The sequence below is a fragment of the Acanthisitta chloris genome, unplaced genomic scaffold (assembly GCF_000695815.1).
Source record: "Acanthisitta chloris isolate BGI_N310 unplaced genomic scaffold, ASM69581v1 scaffold3408, whole genome shotgun sequence".
Classification (NCBI taxonomy): Eukaryota; Metazoa; Chordata; class Aves; order Passeriformes; family Acanthisittidae; genus Acanthisitta; species Acanthisitta chloris.
Genome location: NW_008688532.1, coordinates 25,644 through 42,288, shown reverse-complemented (window position 1 = coordinate 42,288; position 16,645 = coordinate 25,644). Strand labels below are relative to the sequence as shown.

General features: G+C 39.5%; 1 protein-coding gene across 1 annotated transcript in view; it reads left to right on the top strand.

Annotated features, from left to right (window-relative positions):
- The window catches only part of FAM135B (family with sequence similarity 135, member B), a gene marked incomplete at its 5' end in the record, with an annotated part of 56,911 nt that overhangs the window by 25,710 nt on the left and 14,556 nt on the right, over positions 1-16,645 (top strand). Inside the window, 5 exons of the mRNA XM_009081040.1 lie at positions 3,079-3,232; positions 5,910-5,959; positions 9,765-9,920; positions 11,986-12,059; positions 15,818-15,972. Coding sequence (XP_009079288.1) covers positions 3,079-3,232; positions 5,910-5,959; positions 9,765-9,920; positions 11,986-12,059; positions 15,818-15,972 — 589 coding nt within the window. The remainder of the gene's footprint in view (positions 1-3,078; positions 3,233-5,909; positions 5,960-9,764; positions 9,921-11,985; positions 12,060-15,817; positions 15,973-16,645) is intronic.

Sequence of the window (16,645 nt, the reverse complement as noted above, 5' to 3'; positions counted from 1 at the left end):
CCTAAATGATTCCAAATTTCTACAATACTGACCAAGTTGTACTGCTAAAATACAGTGCCCAATGAAGTGGTTTTATTGTTTTGGTTTGCTGGGGGTTTTATAATAGTTCTTTCCCCATTCTGTGTTTTGCCATTGTGTAAGTTATTGCAAAGTATACTCTCCCTGTGCTTTAGGAATTTGAAGTAAGAATCTAAGAATTTTAATTAATTCAGCTGAGGACAAATTTGAAAAGGCACCATAAGAGAAGCAGACAAACACTAAAGAATTTTAAACTGAACTAATTCAGTAAGGCTTTAAACATCTTTCATTCACACAATTTTGAGCCCACCTGCAGAGGCATTTTCCTATTACTTTTTATTTTTAGTTTTAGACTACAATCTATGCTAAGAAAGGCTGAAAGTAGACCTATTAAAGTGTAGTCATGCACAATACCATGTTGCAGCATTGATGTGAACTATGAAATTAGCTCACATTCTTCTTTCTGCTCATCAGTGTTAGCATTTAAATACCAGAGTAATTTTTGCCTAAAAAAAAAATCTACAATGAATTATAAAAGAGGGCAAATTTTCATGACATTGTACATCAATCCACTTCTAATTTTCTGTTGTTTCCAGCAGCACTTTTTTTATGCTCCCTTTTTCTATAGTCCATGGTGAAAGTAAAAAATATTCATGCTGAGGCTGGAGGTTTTGAAACCTTTGGAGAACAATGAACTCCATCAATTATCATCAGCTCTTTCTCTGTGGGTCTAGATGAGCAGTTCCCTTTGTGCCTACCACAAAATGCTAGTTAACTTCTTGAATATTTGCATGAGAAAGCTGAGGGAAACATCCCAACTCAAGCTATGAGGTGTGAAATACAGGTTTTAGGGAAATCAAAAGGAGAAAAACACAGGCTATACACAGGTGTGTGGTTGGTGAATCTTCTCTTTTGCTCCTGGAGATGTGTAGTGATTGGGACTCTCCAAAAAGGCAATCAGTACCTACCTGGCACGTAGGAATTGTATTCTTACCCCATCAATGATAAACTATGGATTAAGTTGTAAATTGTGCATGTTTCTTAATAGTCATACAACACTGAGGTCCTGACCTGGTGCCTCTGTACAGCCCATATGCTGTGAAGAGCAAATCTCACTGTATTCTCAATTTTCTTGATGTTCTTAGACTTCAAGGACAGAGCCCTTGGGTAACTTTCTCCCTTCTGTTTTCATAATACTTTTTTTCTCCTGAAATACAAGTAACACACTTCTATTTGCATGAACAATAGCCTGATAAAATCATGGATTGCAAGTTCTCACACATAGTTCTATTGCATGGTTGGATAAAAATTATAAAAGACATACAGAGATGTCAGAAATATGACATCACAAAATTGTAGAATGGTTTGAGTTGGAAGGGACCTTAAAGATCATCTATATCAAATCCTCCTACCTTGGGCAGGAACACCTTCCACTAGACCAAGTTGCTCAGGACCCATCCAACCTGGCCTTGTACACTTCCAGGAATGAGACATCCACAGCTTCTGTGTGTGACCTGTTCCAGTGCCTCACCACCCTCACAGTGAAGAATTTCTTCCTAACATGTAATTTAAATCTCTCCTCTTGTAGTTTAAAGCCATTCCCCCTTGTCCTATCACTATCTGCCCATGTAAAACATTGCTTTTCTGTTTTATAAGCCCCCTTTAAGTACTGGAAGGCTGCAATGAGGTCTCCCCAGAGCCTTCTCTACTTACTCCGTGTTGAGATGTTACTGATAGTTGTCATACTAATCCTTGCAACTTTTTGTGACATCCTAGACACAAACCCACAGATGAAGAAGTAGGTTTATTTTAAATCTAAGCAGTGCAAATTTCAGATATGAGTACATATCATGATATGAGTACAAGCATTTTTTTGACAGAAGTGAAAACTTCTGATTTATGGCGTCCTAATGCAAACTCAGCTTACATTCTAAGTGTAAATGTGTTGTTTGGGAAATTTTTGCAGCAAACATGCTGTGATCTGTCCAATTACAGCCTCCCACAAGTGATATACTAATACAGACATTGATCCTGGAGAACAGAGTAGCTCATATCTGTTGATAGGGTAGCAATGCCATCTGCATTATTTCCACTAACACACATAACACAGCATGCCATGATACCATCAAGCTACAAATTTTGCAGAAGGAGATAAGGGGATATGAGGGAAAAGGAAGAAGGAAAAAGAATGTAGACATCTTATTATGGTCCTTTCCACTCCTCCTTTTCTAGCATAGAGGGTGTGTTTTGCACAGCACTATCTGCATTATGGGGAGAGACATTGGCTCCACAGTGGGACATGTGTGATGGACAGAGATGGACTTCCTGTTGGACTGTTTGGTCTGAGGGTCTTTGCTTGTGGCAGCATTACTGGGACCTAATAGTTTTCACAGAATCATAAAATCATAGAACTTTAGGGGTTGGAATGGATCTTGTAGATCATCTAGTCCCAACCCCACCTTGCCATGGGCAGGGACACCTCCTCACTATACTACTACAATTTTGTTATAGTTTGGGTGGGCAGGGACACCTCCCCACTAGACTACTACAATTTTGTTATAGTTTGGTCAAAATTAAGATGTAGAATGAGAAACTATTTGGTTTACTGATCTAGTTAGTTAGGTATCTGGGAGGCTGGGATAGTTAAAATATCTCTTTGGGGTCAATTGCTTGATTAGATGCACAGAATCATAGAATGTCCTGGGTTGGAAAGGACATTAAAGATCATCTAGTTCCAACCTCCAGACATGAGCAAGGTCACCTTCCACTAGACCAGATTGTTCAGAGCTCCATCCAGCCTGGCCTTGAACACCTCCAGGCACAGGACATCCACAACTTCTCTGAGCCTCACCGTCCTCACCGTAAAGAATTTCTTCTTCATATCCAATCTAAACATACTCTCTTCTAGTTTAAAGCCATTACTCCTTGTCTGATCACAATATAATGTAAAAAGAAATGAAAGGATTTCCACAACTGGGTTTTTGTGGAAACCTCTAGCACAAACGGAGATCATGAATTTTAATACTTGTATTTTATTTTCTTGATCCTTTTGCTACACAGGGCAGCTTTTATGTCCCATCTGAAAACTGCATGCAGCATGCATACAAATGGCATAAGGACCTCTGTCTTCTGCTCTTGAATGCTCAAAGAGGACTTCATGCATACTACACCCTCATAATGAATGAGATTCCTGATTTACCACAGCTGAAGTTGGGTAAGTGACCAGACAGTTAAAATCACTGAATATTTTACAGTGTTGTATTTTCAACATACATTTTAGTACCAAAATTCTTGGCTGTTCAGAGACTTTAAAGGATTTTTGTCCATGTTTTCTGACTAATCTTTATTTTGACACACTGTTAAAGATGATTGACTTCTCAGCTTATATGAATATTTTTACAGGATGTGGTCTGATAGGTAGAGGGAATATTTGGATGAATTTCTCAAAATATTACCTTTCAGTAATTTTTGGTCTCAGATGTTTTGAAGACTAGAACTTCTAGTTCTGAATGGCCACGAAGTCTGGGGGAAATTTACATTTTTCTCTTGAGCAAGCATTTTTTAAAAAATGCTGAAAAGAAAAATCTGAAAGGTGATATGATTGGATTTGAACAATACTTCCTTCTTTATAATTCACAATGTATTTCTCCCCTGCCAATTACAACTTGCTCTTTAAAATTATTCTGATTTTCTTTGTAATTCAATTTGTTAATAGATTTTCTGGTTTCGGCAGAATCTTTTTTTGGCTGGTCAGGCCTGTTAGGTTCAATGTGCTGGCTGGCTGGATTTGCAGGATGGAGATGTGTAATTTGTGTTTAGTCATCTTTGTAATGACAGCATGAGTCCCAATGAAAATGAGATGCATTCCTGACTAATTCCTGCTCTCCCACCTGTTTCTTTGAATTCAAGGAATGTGGATCATAATTTCACATCTGTGTTTTTGTCTCTTTGCATTTCCGTGTACGGTTTTTTAAGTTCTCAGTTTGTTATGTTGCAGAGATAATTACATCAGGACAGTCGACTGCATTGGCCAGCAGGTTTTAAAAGGGAGTAAAAAGCATTTTCCAGTATTGTGCTTGTATACAAGAACTATCAAACACAATATATTATGCTTCACACACTTATGAACTTGAGAGGTCTTATTTTCCACTTTATGTCTTGTTTCCCAATGTGTATTTCCCTCCAAGATAACCTAAAAGTCATAGGGTGGTGAGAGCACATACTGTGCTGCTCTGTCCTGCTACGTGAAAAAAAAGCAACCCAACATCATTTTAATTTGCAACTTATGAGCTCCCAGACAGAATAAAAAATGCAACAAGACTCCTGCTTCAGGCAACTTGGTTATCAGGCACATACAATAAATAAATAATTTGTGGCTCACCTGGACAGGGATATAGTTTGGGAGATGGCAGAGTTATGCATGGTTGGTTGACCACAACTTCAGAACTACCCCAGAGCACATGGTGGCTTTCTAAATACAATTTGCTTGCTTTTCAAATAACTATTGCTACTGAAGCAGGCACTTCATTTGCAAATGTACTTGTTGTAACGCATGCAAATTTCCTAAATGCAAATACCCTTTTTAGCCTCTTGAGCAGAGTGCTGTTTGCATCATTTTATTCACAGTCGGAAAATCTACTGAAGATTTGGTTTTAAGGCTGATCTTCCAACACCTGTTGCAAAACTCAGTAAAATCATGGGATGTAAATTCATGCAGTAAGATGAATATAAATTAAATTTTTATATCTGTTTCCTTACAGTCATCAGGGTGAAACAGGCCTGTTTAGGACAGCAAAATATGTTACCTGACACAAGCAGTGCTTTTTAGTTTGGGATGGCATGAACTGCACCTTGTACTTGCTGTATTTCTCCACTGACTAGGGAGAAAATGTAAATGACTCATTCAATTGTAACATCTATATTGGTCATCATGGGGTTTTATGTGTAATATAAATCTAAGACTATAAATCTCTGCACAATTCTTTAATTGCTTTTTTTTAATCCTAGGTCCCTGAGTAGTATATTATAAGAATACTAGCTTAGTTTAGACATTAAAAGTGGGAATGATTATTTCCTAGATATCATCAGCTAGAGATTGGTTCTTTTGAAGGCACTACCCATCTTGGTCTGTCCTATCACCTTTCTTAGTGCTATTTGCAAAGAGAAATTTTGGGACTGGGGAGGGCATTGACCTCTTAGTTGTTCTGCTTCATTTCTGCTCTGTTTCTTTATGGATACTATTAGAAAGTTCCGCATTGCAAAATCAAGCTGCCAAATTTGGAGAGTTGATTGATGTCCTCTCCTTTGCCTTATAGTCTGTGTTGCATTTAAAGTGGAGTGTCCCTGTGATGGATTCTCTCAGACCTTAATCAAAACACTACTGCTTGCTTGCTTGCTGTAGGAGTGGTGAGATACTTCAGACTTCAATAGACAGTACAGATATGTCCAATCTTTTACGAGTCAGGTATCTGGTATCACTTCACAGTCCTCTGTAGCACACCAGGGACACCCAGACCTTGTGCATCATTTGCTCAGACTTAACAATGGTGAGACTTTGCATTCAGTTCTGGAGTTGGGCACAAATACCAAAAGCTATAAGCAAACGTCTAGTAAAAGAGAGAGTAGGAAACAAAAAGCCAAATTTTTTTGTATTTGTGCTTACAACAACATTCCAGAACATCTACTGGTTTAGTGGTCCAGGTTGCATAACTGGAAGTTGCACCTGCACCTATACATGGTGGGTTATAGAGTGCCCACATCCAAAGAGAAACCTGTCAGGAAAGAATATCAAATGATTGATTTCTCACATGAATGAACAGCAGAGCATTAGTATTTCACATCTATGGCTCTCAAACCTGATGTCTTTCTTTTTGGTTTTCTTTTTTCCCCAGAGGAGCTATCTGTGGAAGAGACGTTATCCCAGCTTTGCATGGAGCTACAGGTATTTTCTTCAACAGAATCTGCCAATATGTTTCTCATGTCCATTTTGCAGGTGCACTGAGATAGCTCAGTCATGTCTCAGAGCAGGGAGAGAGGGAATTTTGTGCCATCAGAAAGTTTGTTTGACTGTTTTCTTTTTCACCAACTATTTAACATCATTTTGATTAGTCACGTATAAAGCCTTTCTGTCACTTTTAACAAGTCACCAGCTGGATTACTCTAACATCTCTCAGTGAGCCTAGCCATGAGTATCAGTATGAAGAAAAAATTATTTGGGGTAGGTTGCAGCTACAGCTTTTCTGCTGACAGGAGAAAAGATACTTTGGCAGGTTGTACAACCATATCTTTTCAAATAAAAATACCCAAATGTGTAGGGAGGCTCATGGGAGGAAAAAAGTGATATTGGCACAGAAGTGACTGAGCTACTCTCTCGAACTTGCTTTTGCCAAGTTTATTTCAAGATGCCAGGAAGAAATGCAAGTGCCAGCTGACCACTCAAAAAAGTGGTTTAGAATCAGAGTTCTAATAGATTTGATTCATCATAGAACCATTAAGGTTGGAAAAGACCTCCAAGATCATCAAGTCCAACCTCTGACTGAGTACCACCATGCCCACTAAACCATATCACAAAGTGCCACATCTACTCATTTTTTTGCACAGTTCCAGGGTTGGTGACTCCACCACTTCCTCAGGGAAGTGAAATTGGTAACAACTAATGTAAGGAAGGTGAATTCAAACCAAACTGGAAGCCCATTTGCACTCCTGTTATGAATTGTGGGCTAATGTTTCTCATCCATGGCTGAAAAAAATGGCATATTTATTAATTTTAAGTTCTGACTTGGATACTTTGCAAGAAATCTGATTTCATCTAAATATCATTTAGAGAAGCATAAGTTATTGGGCTCAACCCTATTAGATTTAGAAGCTGTAAGGTTATAGCAGGTCAGGCAACACAATCCTTTGGACTAATTTCCTATGAGCCTGTGGAAGTCCAAATTGGCTTGGCATACATCAGAAAATGTCAGCATTAATTTCTCCATATTTTCTAATTCCTGTCCAATTCTTCTTCCTAAAAGGTTATTGGTTTTTTTTGCATGGCAATATTAATAAAGCCAAATTAATTAATTGAATTCTGCCTTGACTGATGGTTGAAAGCTGCTGAGAACAGTGTAGCAACAGATAGGAGAACAAATCAGCCAGAACTTCTCATTTTCTGGGCTGTTATAAAAACTTAGTTTATTCTGTACTCTGGAAACTGTTTTGCCCTAGAATCATGGGATGACAGCATTCTATTTGTTTATTTGATGATAAAGACAGTGAATTTGCAGGTACTCAACACAAATGTTGAGACCTCTACACAAATGCTGAGACCTTGTACAATATTGGTGGGACAGATGCAGCCCTTAGTGTCACTGTAGCATCAGTGTATGTACCTCTGTGCTGTGCAGATTGGCATTGCAATGCTTTCACAGTATTTTGCTTCTAGGAATATGTGATCTGCAACCATTTCTTTTCATCAGAGCATAAGAAAACTACTCATTTGTAAAGGAAGAAAAAGCTATTAAAACCCATACAGAAAGAAGCCTGTGGGGTTAGTCTCCTATTACCACTGTGTTACCAAAGCCAGGTCCATTTAAAAAATTAAATACAAGCAAAAGAAGAAAATAAATAGCGAGCTTAACCTGCCACAGCTTTGTATTCAATCCAAGTGCATAGGAGATACTTAATGCAGGAGAAAGTGGAAGGGAAATAGTTTTTCAATTTTGCTACTGATTTATAAACAAACAAGTGAAAATAACTCCTCAAAAAGCTCTTCTGATTCATACTACATGACAGTATTGTTAAAACCAGTGTCCACCAGAATGGAGTTTGAAAGGTGCAGTCACAGGGAACAGCCCAGCAGCAGGTATGTGGATGGAGTCAGAATCAGACTTGGTGATCTTTATAATTGCTGAGTTTTACTCTGAGGAACTGAGTCCCTGGGATTTGACCTCTGTGTGGCAATGCAGTAAGACTCTCACAATTAGAAGTAGACATTCTCTTTTCCTTCCTTCCTTCCTTCCTTCCTTCCTTCCTCTCTGATAGCTTCAACAATTTAAGAACCAATAAACTAGAAAAATGGCCATCACACACCTATTCCTAAAATGACATGCATTAATAATGCATCTTACTTGAAGACTGAGCTTTGCATTTATGATGTAAGAGGCAGCTTACTGACTTAACAAATAAAAAATTGACGTTGACATACAACATATAAAATTGTGCCATAAATAAAGTAGTGCCCTGACTCTGCCAAGGGAAATGTTTACAGGACCTTTTGTTTCCCAGTAACCCCCTCCTTTTCCCAGTACTAGAATGGGTACTGGACCCTGTGTCATTTTGGACAAGTTATTAAAACAGAATAACATCCAAACAATGTAAACACAGTCACAATATCTGTGCTATCCACAAACAAATTTTCTGTGCTTCTCTCATACACAGACGATTTGATTTTAATCATTGCTTACTTTACAGCATCACCAATCTGGAAACTACCTACATAGTAAAATGTGAAATATAAACAGACTTTCAGCTAGATTGTAGTCCTAATCCATAAAAGGCTTAGTGCAGAATCGATAATTCTTTTGGTATTATTTCTGGAGTGTTTCTGGTTGTAGTAATATTTTCATGGAAACATGTAGGGATCCTTTTTGGAGGTAAAATATCTGTCTCTCATTAAAGAAATTAACAATTATGCAGACAGGCTTAGAGTTGGGATTGTTCAGCCATGAGAAGAGAAAGCTCCAGGGAGAACTTTTAGCACCTTCCAGTACATAAAGAAGCTACAAGAGAGATGGAGTGGGACATTTTGCAAGGATATGTAGTGATAGGACAAGGGGGAATGGCTTTAAACTAAAAAAGAGCATAGGCTAGATATTAGGAAGAAATTCTACCCTGTGAGGGTGGTGAGGCAGTAGCACAGGTTGTCCAGAGAAGTTGTGGATGCTCCATCCCTGGCCATGTCCAAGTCTAGGTTGGATGGGGCCTTGAGCAAGCTGGTCTAGTGGAAGGTGTCTCTGCCCATGACAATGGGGTTGGAACTAGATGATCTTTAATCCAAAGCATTCTATGATTCTATGAAATCGTGAAACCAGGGAGATCAATGTGCAGATACTTTGCTACTGATATGCACTTCCTCACTGCAGAGATTAGCACAGAATTGCAGCCCAGAGCTGGAGGGTGAGCAGGGTCCCAGCATGTGCTAGTGTGTGAGTGGAGCAACAGCAAACTCTGGGATATCTATTTGCATCATCTGTTGAGAACACGGTGATTTGGTTTGGGGTTTGTTGCTTGTTTTCATCCCAATCACCCATCTGGTATTCTAGTGTGACATGGCTGAGAGGGCTCCTTTTGCTAACAGAGGTGGGCCATGGTCTGCTATTTCAGAGCTTGCAGCACCATCTGGTGGATAATTTGGAACTCATGTACTTAGATTTTTTTTATTTTTTTCCCCCCTAGTTACTACATCTGCAGTGAATGTCTGCAAAATTTGCGTCTGTTCCCACGTCTTGCTGTCCAGTTGGGTAGCTGAGACACTTTCAGCTAAAATATGTGGCTTTTAAAGGATAAAAGAAAAAGTACTGCCAGCTTTCTTTGGGGAAAAAAATAACTGAAAGCAGCAGCTTTAATAACAATCTGAATAATAATACTGAGTCAAGAGGAATTTTTGTTGTTTCTGTTGTTCCTAAAAGGACTTTGTCTGACATACAAACTGATTCTTCTTCATAACACTGTTACGGTCTCTGAATGTCCTTTCTCTCCTCCAGGTGTTGAGCAATCCAGAGAAGATAGCAGAACAGATAAGCAAGGACCTTGCTTGGCTTTGCTCTCACCTCCTAGCCCTGTGGACCCAGTTCCTAGATGTGGCAACACTCCACCCAGAAGTCACAGCTTATCTGACTCAGGAACATCACATGCTAAGGGTAATGTTAAGAAGTTAAAAACAAGTTCAATAACAGTCACCTCCTAATACACATTAGCCATTTATTTAGATGTGTATTTCCAATACAATTCTGCCTATATGAGTATTTATGTGAAATGGGGTGAGCAGGACAAGAGGTGAAGAAGAGGTGAAGCCCAGGATTTGAAATTATTGATTTCAATCTCTGGAATGAAGACTGTTGCTTTTGTGAGAGCCAGTATCCTGTGTAAAATGAATGCACTTTGAACACCAGCAACAGACATGAAACAGGAAGTGGGTGGGGAAAGGTAGATATTGCCTGTACTTGCTAGATATCCATAAATCATATAAAATTGTTCTAAAAAGCACAAACATCACAATGACAAATAACCAAACATTTGATTTTATCTCAACTACTTTTACAAAACTACCATGAGGAATATGTCACTAAATATATAGTTATTTGCCTTTCTCCAGTGAGGTGCACACAACATAATATTAATATTGATGTTGAAATTGCTTCTTGTACTTGGTAATAAAAGAGGCACAAAACCACTTGTCATTTGAGCTAATGTTGTCAGATCTCCTTATCTGATTAGTTCAGCAAGTGTTCTGTCTTCCATCAGGACATTCTTGGTTATTGATCAGACATCAGTTCAGCACATCACCTGAGCTGAACTCATAGTCTGATCTAATCACTAGAGAAAGGACAACAGAGAAATGGATAGCATTCACCTTGCTTAGCCTTAGGAGCATGCAGTGTAAGTATGGACATCTCAGGTACATTCTCACTTCTGTCAAATACAATGGAGGTCTCCTGATTCTCCAGAGTGTCAAGAACAATTCTCCAGTTGCTCTCTCCAAGAGCAAGCTAGAGCTTACAAAAGTGAAGAACAAAATTCAGACTCCCCTGGTTAGTCTGACTAGGTCTCCCTTGACACTGAGAGGACCTGGTTGGCTTTCACCCAAAGGAACCTGTATGCTCCCAGCTCCAGCAAGGTGAATCCCAGTCTATGGTTTGTCCCAGCCTTGACCAATGCCAACTGCCTGCTTGACTTCTGTCTAATTACACACCTTTGTATGCTCCAGTTCCTCCCCATACAAACTGTGTGTAATTATACTTTTCCAGCTCTGAAAAACAGTTTGAAAGCCCCAGATGCAAAGTCCTATTATTAAGATGCACCCTTTTTGAAGACATCTTAGTCCTTTTTTTCAGAAAGGCCATTTGTTAAAGCACAGCTGGGATTTCAGGAGATGCCGAGATATTCTTTTTGCTGCCATTTTCTGCCACTGTAACAGAGGTCACTTTTACAATTATTATTAGGAATGTATGGGCTGCAGTTTAACAGCTCAGTACATTTGATTGCATATTATGCTTGATTCATTTAAACTCAAAGCTTATTCCAGGGCAGATAACAGCACTGAATTTTTTATAGCTTATTTCACACTCTGTGCTCTGCCAGCCACTTCAGATCCATGACTCTTTTGTAATTGATTATCCAACACTGAACAGATTCTAATGTCCATGAAGAGATTTGAAGAGCTCTTATTTTGTTAGTATCGTGATATAGGCAGGTGTGTTTCTACTGTGATAGGGCTTATTCTCCTCTGAACTGATGTGCAATACTTTCTTTGCTGTCTTGGGAGTCACTGTGGATGTTCCCATAGAAGGGACAATCAATTATGAATTGCTCTAATTTAGTAACTTGCTCCCACTACTGCTATACAGTTTGCACAATGGGAAAGGAAGAAATCTTCCCCTCTTTAAGAACACAGTGGGGAAATGGTAAATTTGACAGCTTTTAGAAAAGTAGTCAGAAGATGCACATGACCAAATTTTGATTTCTTGTCAAGGGACACTTCTTACCTCCCAGCAAAATATGCAACAGCACCAGCTGCTTGTGCTGGACTGGGAAAGTGAAGCAGAACTGAGCTCTTTATTTTTTTTTCTGTCAACAGAGTGGTGCAAAGCAGAAGGACCACACTAAGGAATCTGGTCCTGACAGTCACTGCTCTGTTATTACCCTGGTTGTACTTGGCACCTTACAGCAGATCTTAGGTTTGACTCATGTGTCTCTCCCTCTCAGGTGAGGAGATTCTCAGAAGCCTTCTTCTACACTGAGCACCAGAAACCTGCTGTGCTCACGTTCCAGGAAGGCCTGTAAGTAACCCACTAACCCTCCCCTGTCACTGAAATGATTGAAAATGTACTTTAAGAAATTTTGCAGTCAAGATTGACATGGTGTTTTCTGCTGGACATGGAGTAGCTTAGTCTGAGAGAAGTCACCAGCTCTATTTTAGCTCCATATTGTAAAACCATTGAAATGAGTGACAAAAGTAATTTCAAGCTTCCTATCTATCTATCTATCTATCTATCTATCTATCTATCTATCTATCTATCTTCAATTAAGTGCCTAAACCAAATACACCAGATACAACACTGGTGCTTTTAATGGGAAATAACTGCTGATAAGCAAAAAATCTTAAGATTTAAAAATTTGCTTTTTACCCTCTCCAATATGGATTTTTGGGGTAAGCACTCATGGGTTTTCTTTTAGTCTTTAATCCAGCTCTACTTTCTATATCAGAAAGGATGTTTAAATGCAGACAGGAACATTAAACAGGCAATGCAAAACTGTGTATGTTCACTGGATTTAGCAGTAGAGGGCAGGAATAGGGAATACAATGATGTTAGCTGGAGAAAAGAAGGGTGTGATGTGAGCTGAAAATGAATTGACCAAGAACCAACTATATAAAACAGACCAGGAAAACAAACATTGCAGTCATAAAAATATGAAGGCTGCAGTCATAAAAATATGCTCTAAACCATTGACAAGGGAACTGTTTCCTTCTGCTGAACACTTCTTGCTCCTAACCAGGTTGGGCAGTATGAAGAGCTACTTTTAAAGCAAATCCTGCCTTTGGTTTTAGCCAATGATCCTAAGTAAAGCACTTGGCTAATACCCAGCACCTGACCCCTGAAGGCAGAGCTCAAAGAAAGATGCTCAGATGTGAATTTCTGAGCAATGATGAACATGCAAACTATTTGTCCACTGAAAGAGCCTGTCAGCATGGGGGAACAGCAGCATTACCAGGGTGGAAACTCACCTCTTAGAAGGGGCTTGAAGGCAGTGACATCAGGTCCTGTCACGATGATGGTGCTTGAGTAAGATATATGTACTGACCTAGTGCAAAGATGAAAATTACTTTTCCCAGAGCTGTCACTGGGGATATTAAGGCAGATTCAGTGCTGATGGAAAGGGCTGTGACTTCATTAGTGGATGAGTCGTACAAAGCTACCTTGTTCTGCAAATTAGAGCAGCACCACGGCTGCAGGGGCAAGATGTGTTCACTTAGCTTTCCATGTCAGGGTTGTAGTGAGCTGTGTACAAGGAAAACCCCCATGTAAAGATCCTGGGGAGAGGGCACAGACACTCATGGCCCTGTTCAAACAAACATAACCCTGCACAGGGGGAAGCCTAATTGCATGAAGTGCTTTTATTTCTCCAGGCAACCACAGAACTAGTCCATTTACTACAGATAAACATAATGTTTTTCTCAGTGATTATCAAGGAGACTGAAAAAAAGCAAAACAGTTTAAAAAAATTAAAAGCTGATCAGTGATTATCAAGGAGACTGAAAAAAAGTAAAACAGTTAAAAAAAATTAAAAGCTGATTTATGTAGTAAACTGGGTCTATACAGGCCTCATAGCACAGTCTTGTTTTCTTTTTGAATTTGCTAGATGATGTAGTTAGAAAAACAGAGCCTGAGCTGTCAGAGTGTTTTTAATGTGTGGGGTGGCAGTAAGAAGCATTAATTGGGTTCACAGGGGAATTTGCTAGATGATGTAGTTAGAAAAGCAGAGCCTGAGCTGTCAGAGTGTTATTAATGTTTGGGGTGACAGTAAGAAGCATTAATTGGGTTCTGTGAACCCAATCTCCAGTTGAGATCAGTGCTCAGTGTGCCAGGTGCTGTACAACCACCTCAAGCAGTAGCACAATATTTTCCCCCAGTTCTTTCTTCCCTCTTACTAGGCAAGAGCTTTTTGTTGTCTCCCACAGTGTTGTGAGTTTTTGTAGGCTATGCATCTACATGCCTTGCAGCATTTGACTGCTTAGGCAGAAGACACACCATTTCCAATAAGCTGGGTATGGCACAGGGTGGAGGCCTCTAGGAGGTGAAATACCCTCCCTAGATTTTACAGAAAAAGATATTTTTCCTCACTCATTTAATACCAGGGTGGAGGCCTCTAGGAGGTGAAATATCCTCCCTAGATTTTACAGAAAATTTTTCCTCACTCACTTTAATACCAAATTATTCATCTTTTTCACAAGGGCATATACTAATCAGACAAGGGGTAATGCCTGTAAGCTGAAGGAGGATAGGTTTAGGGTTAGATATTAGGAAGAAGTTCTTCATAAGGGTGGTGAGGCACTGGCACAGGTTGTCCAAAGAAATTGTGGATGCCTCATCCCTGGAAGTACTCAAGGCCAGGCTGAATGGGGCTCTGACCAATCTGGTTCAGTGGAAAGTGTCACTCCCCATGCCAGGAGGGGTTGGACCTAGATCATCTTTAAGGTCCCTTCTAACTCAGGCTATTCTATGATTCTGTGATTCTGTTCGTGTGTGAATGTTAAATTTATTGTGATGCTAAAACTCCAAACATCCAGGTGTTACTGCTAGCAAGAATGATCAGTTGGCTGTTTGTGGCTCCTGTCTGAGTCATGTTTGAGCAATCAATGACTTGTTTATCTTTGTGGAAAAATAACCTGCTTACGAGTAAGATCAAATGACAGCAACAATTATGATCTGAAGTTGGAGCTGATATGCTAGCCTGAATGAGTTATTTGTGTCTGGACATAGGAATATTCCATTCTGGCATGAATTCCATACCTACCATTTGAGTTATGCTTCATGATGTGTAAAGTGCATTTTTTCAGTTAACTGCCATATGATTACCTGCCTTTTACCAATGATAATCTGAAGTGCTGCCACTGTGCTGTCCTATGGGATCTGTGCAGAGTTGCTTCAGCTAACCATCTATGAAAAGTTTGTTGCCTTCCTCTTTGTATTTGATGTTTTCCCCATTTTATGAGACACGTTTGAACAGCAAAGCTCATCAAAACTAAAAATTGTTCTATTTATTATAGCTGAACACACATTCTTGTGCTAGTTTAATGTCACATTTACTGATGAAAATTTGCATGGCCCAAATGATGGCAACAGACAGGGGACTAAAATAAAGCCAGAGGGGGACTTTTTACAAGGTCATGTAGTGACAGGCTGAGGGGGAATGGCTTCAAAACTGTTAGAGAGTAGGTTTAGGTTAGATATAAGAAAGAAATTCTTTACTGTGAGGTGTGATGTGTCTTAGATCTTCCAGATGCATAGGTAGGTAAGATATCTCAGTGAGACAGAGGACCTGCCATGCATCATTCTTTGCCTTGTTCCTCCCTGTACTGCTCAACCAAATTTTTGATTATTGCTTCCTGCATCTCGGTTTTGAAACACAGATATAAGGATATTAGGAAGAGATTTTTTATGGAGAGAGTGATCAGGCAATGGAATGTGCTGCCCAGGGAGGTGGTGGATTCACCATCCCTGGAGGTTTTCAAGCTGAGACTGGATGTGGCACTTAGTGCCATGGTCTAATAACAACTGTAGTCTTGGACTCAATGATCTTTGAGGTCTCTTCCAACCCAGTTGATTCTATGATTCTATGATTCTAAGTTGTAGGTAACTAACTGTGAGATGGAAACCTCCTAGGAGTGCTGAGTGCACCCTATCATGCAGTACTGCTTCCCACTCCTTAAGCACATGACTCTGTCCTCTGCCTACACATCCAGGCTTGCAGGAGTGATGAAGAAACAGCACCATAACTACTCAAACACTCAATTTGTTTTGTACTTTGCTGCCAGGATCCAAAGCCACGCACAGATTTCTACAGAAATTCGTAATTCAGAGTACTTCACCAGCATGCCCCCACTGCCGGCAGAATGCCTCGACATTGATGGCGACTGGAACACGCTCCCAGTTATCTTCGAGGACAGGTACACGGATATGCCTTGCAAAGGTGAGTGACACACCACAAGGCACAGCTTCATAAGACAGCTTGAGCTGAGGGAGGTTTGTTTCCCCAGCCCAGGACAGGTGAAGTCACATCTCTTGGGCACACCCACTAAGTAATACAGCTGAATTCTACTGTTTGCCCAAATTAGAGTATTTCCTTAATAATTTCCATCTTCAAAATAATCTGTTTCATTAAAAGAGCTAGAGGTAAAATTTAGAAAGAAAACCAGACCTTTCAGGTTTTTGCTGCAGTACAAATTTAAAGGAAAAACAACACTGCGACTGTCATCCCCAGTGTGACATCTAGTGGTAAGAAATCTCAGAACAAAAACCACAATTTCTGTGTAAAGCCCAACACTCTCCTAAAAGGCAGCATTGCTTCCAAAGAAACTATTTTATCCTTGAGTACCCAAGTCGAATTTTTAATAAAGAAATTATTTATTTCTGCAGGATTTTTACTAAAACCTCACAGCTCTTAGTGCCTTTTTCTTTTTACACAACCATTAAGATTAACAACACAGCAATATGTATTAATACTATAGGTGACCACAGTCTAGTGAATACAGCCTGTGGTCCAAAATTTCCACTCTTCCAGATTTAACCCACTGCCTAAATTTTGACAATGCTCATTGCAGATATTTCAGCTATTAAACTGAGTATTAAACTGAGGCAAAAAC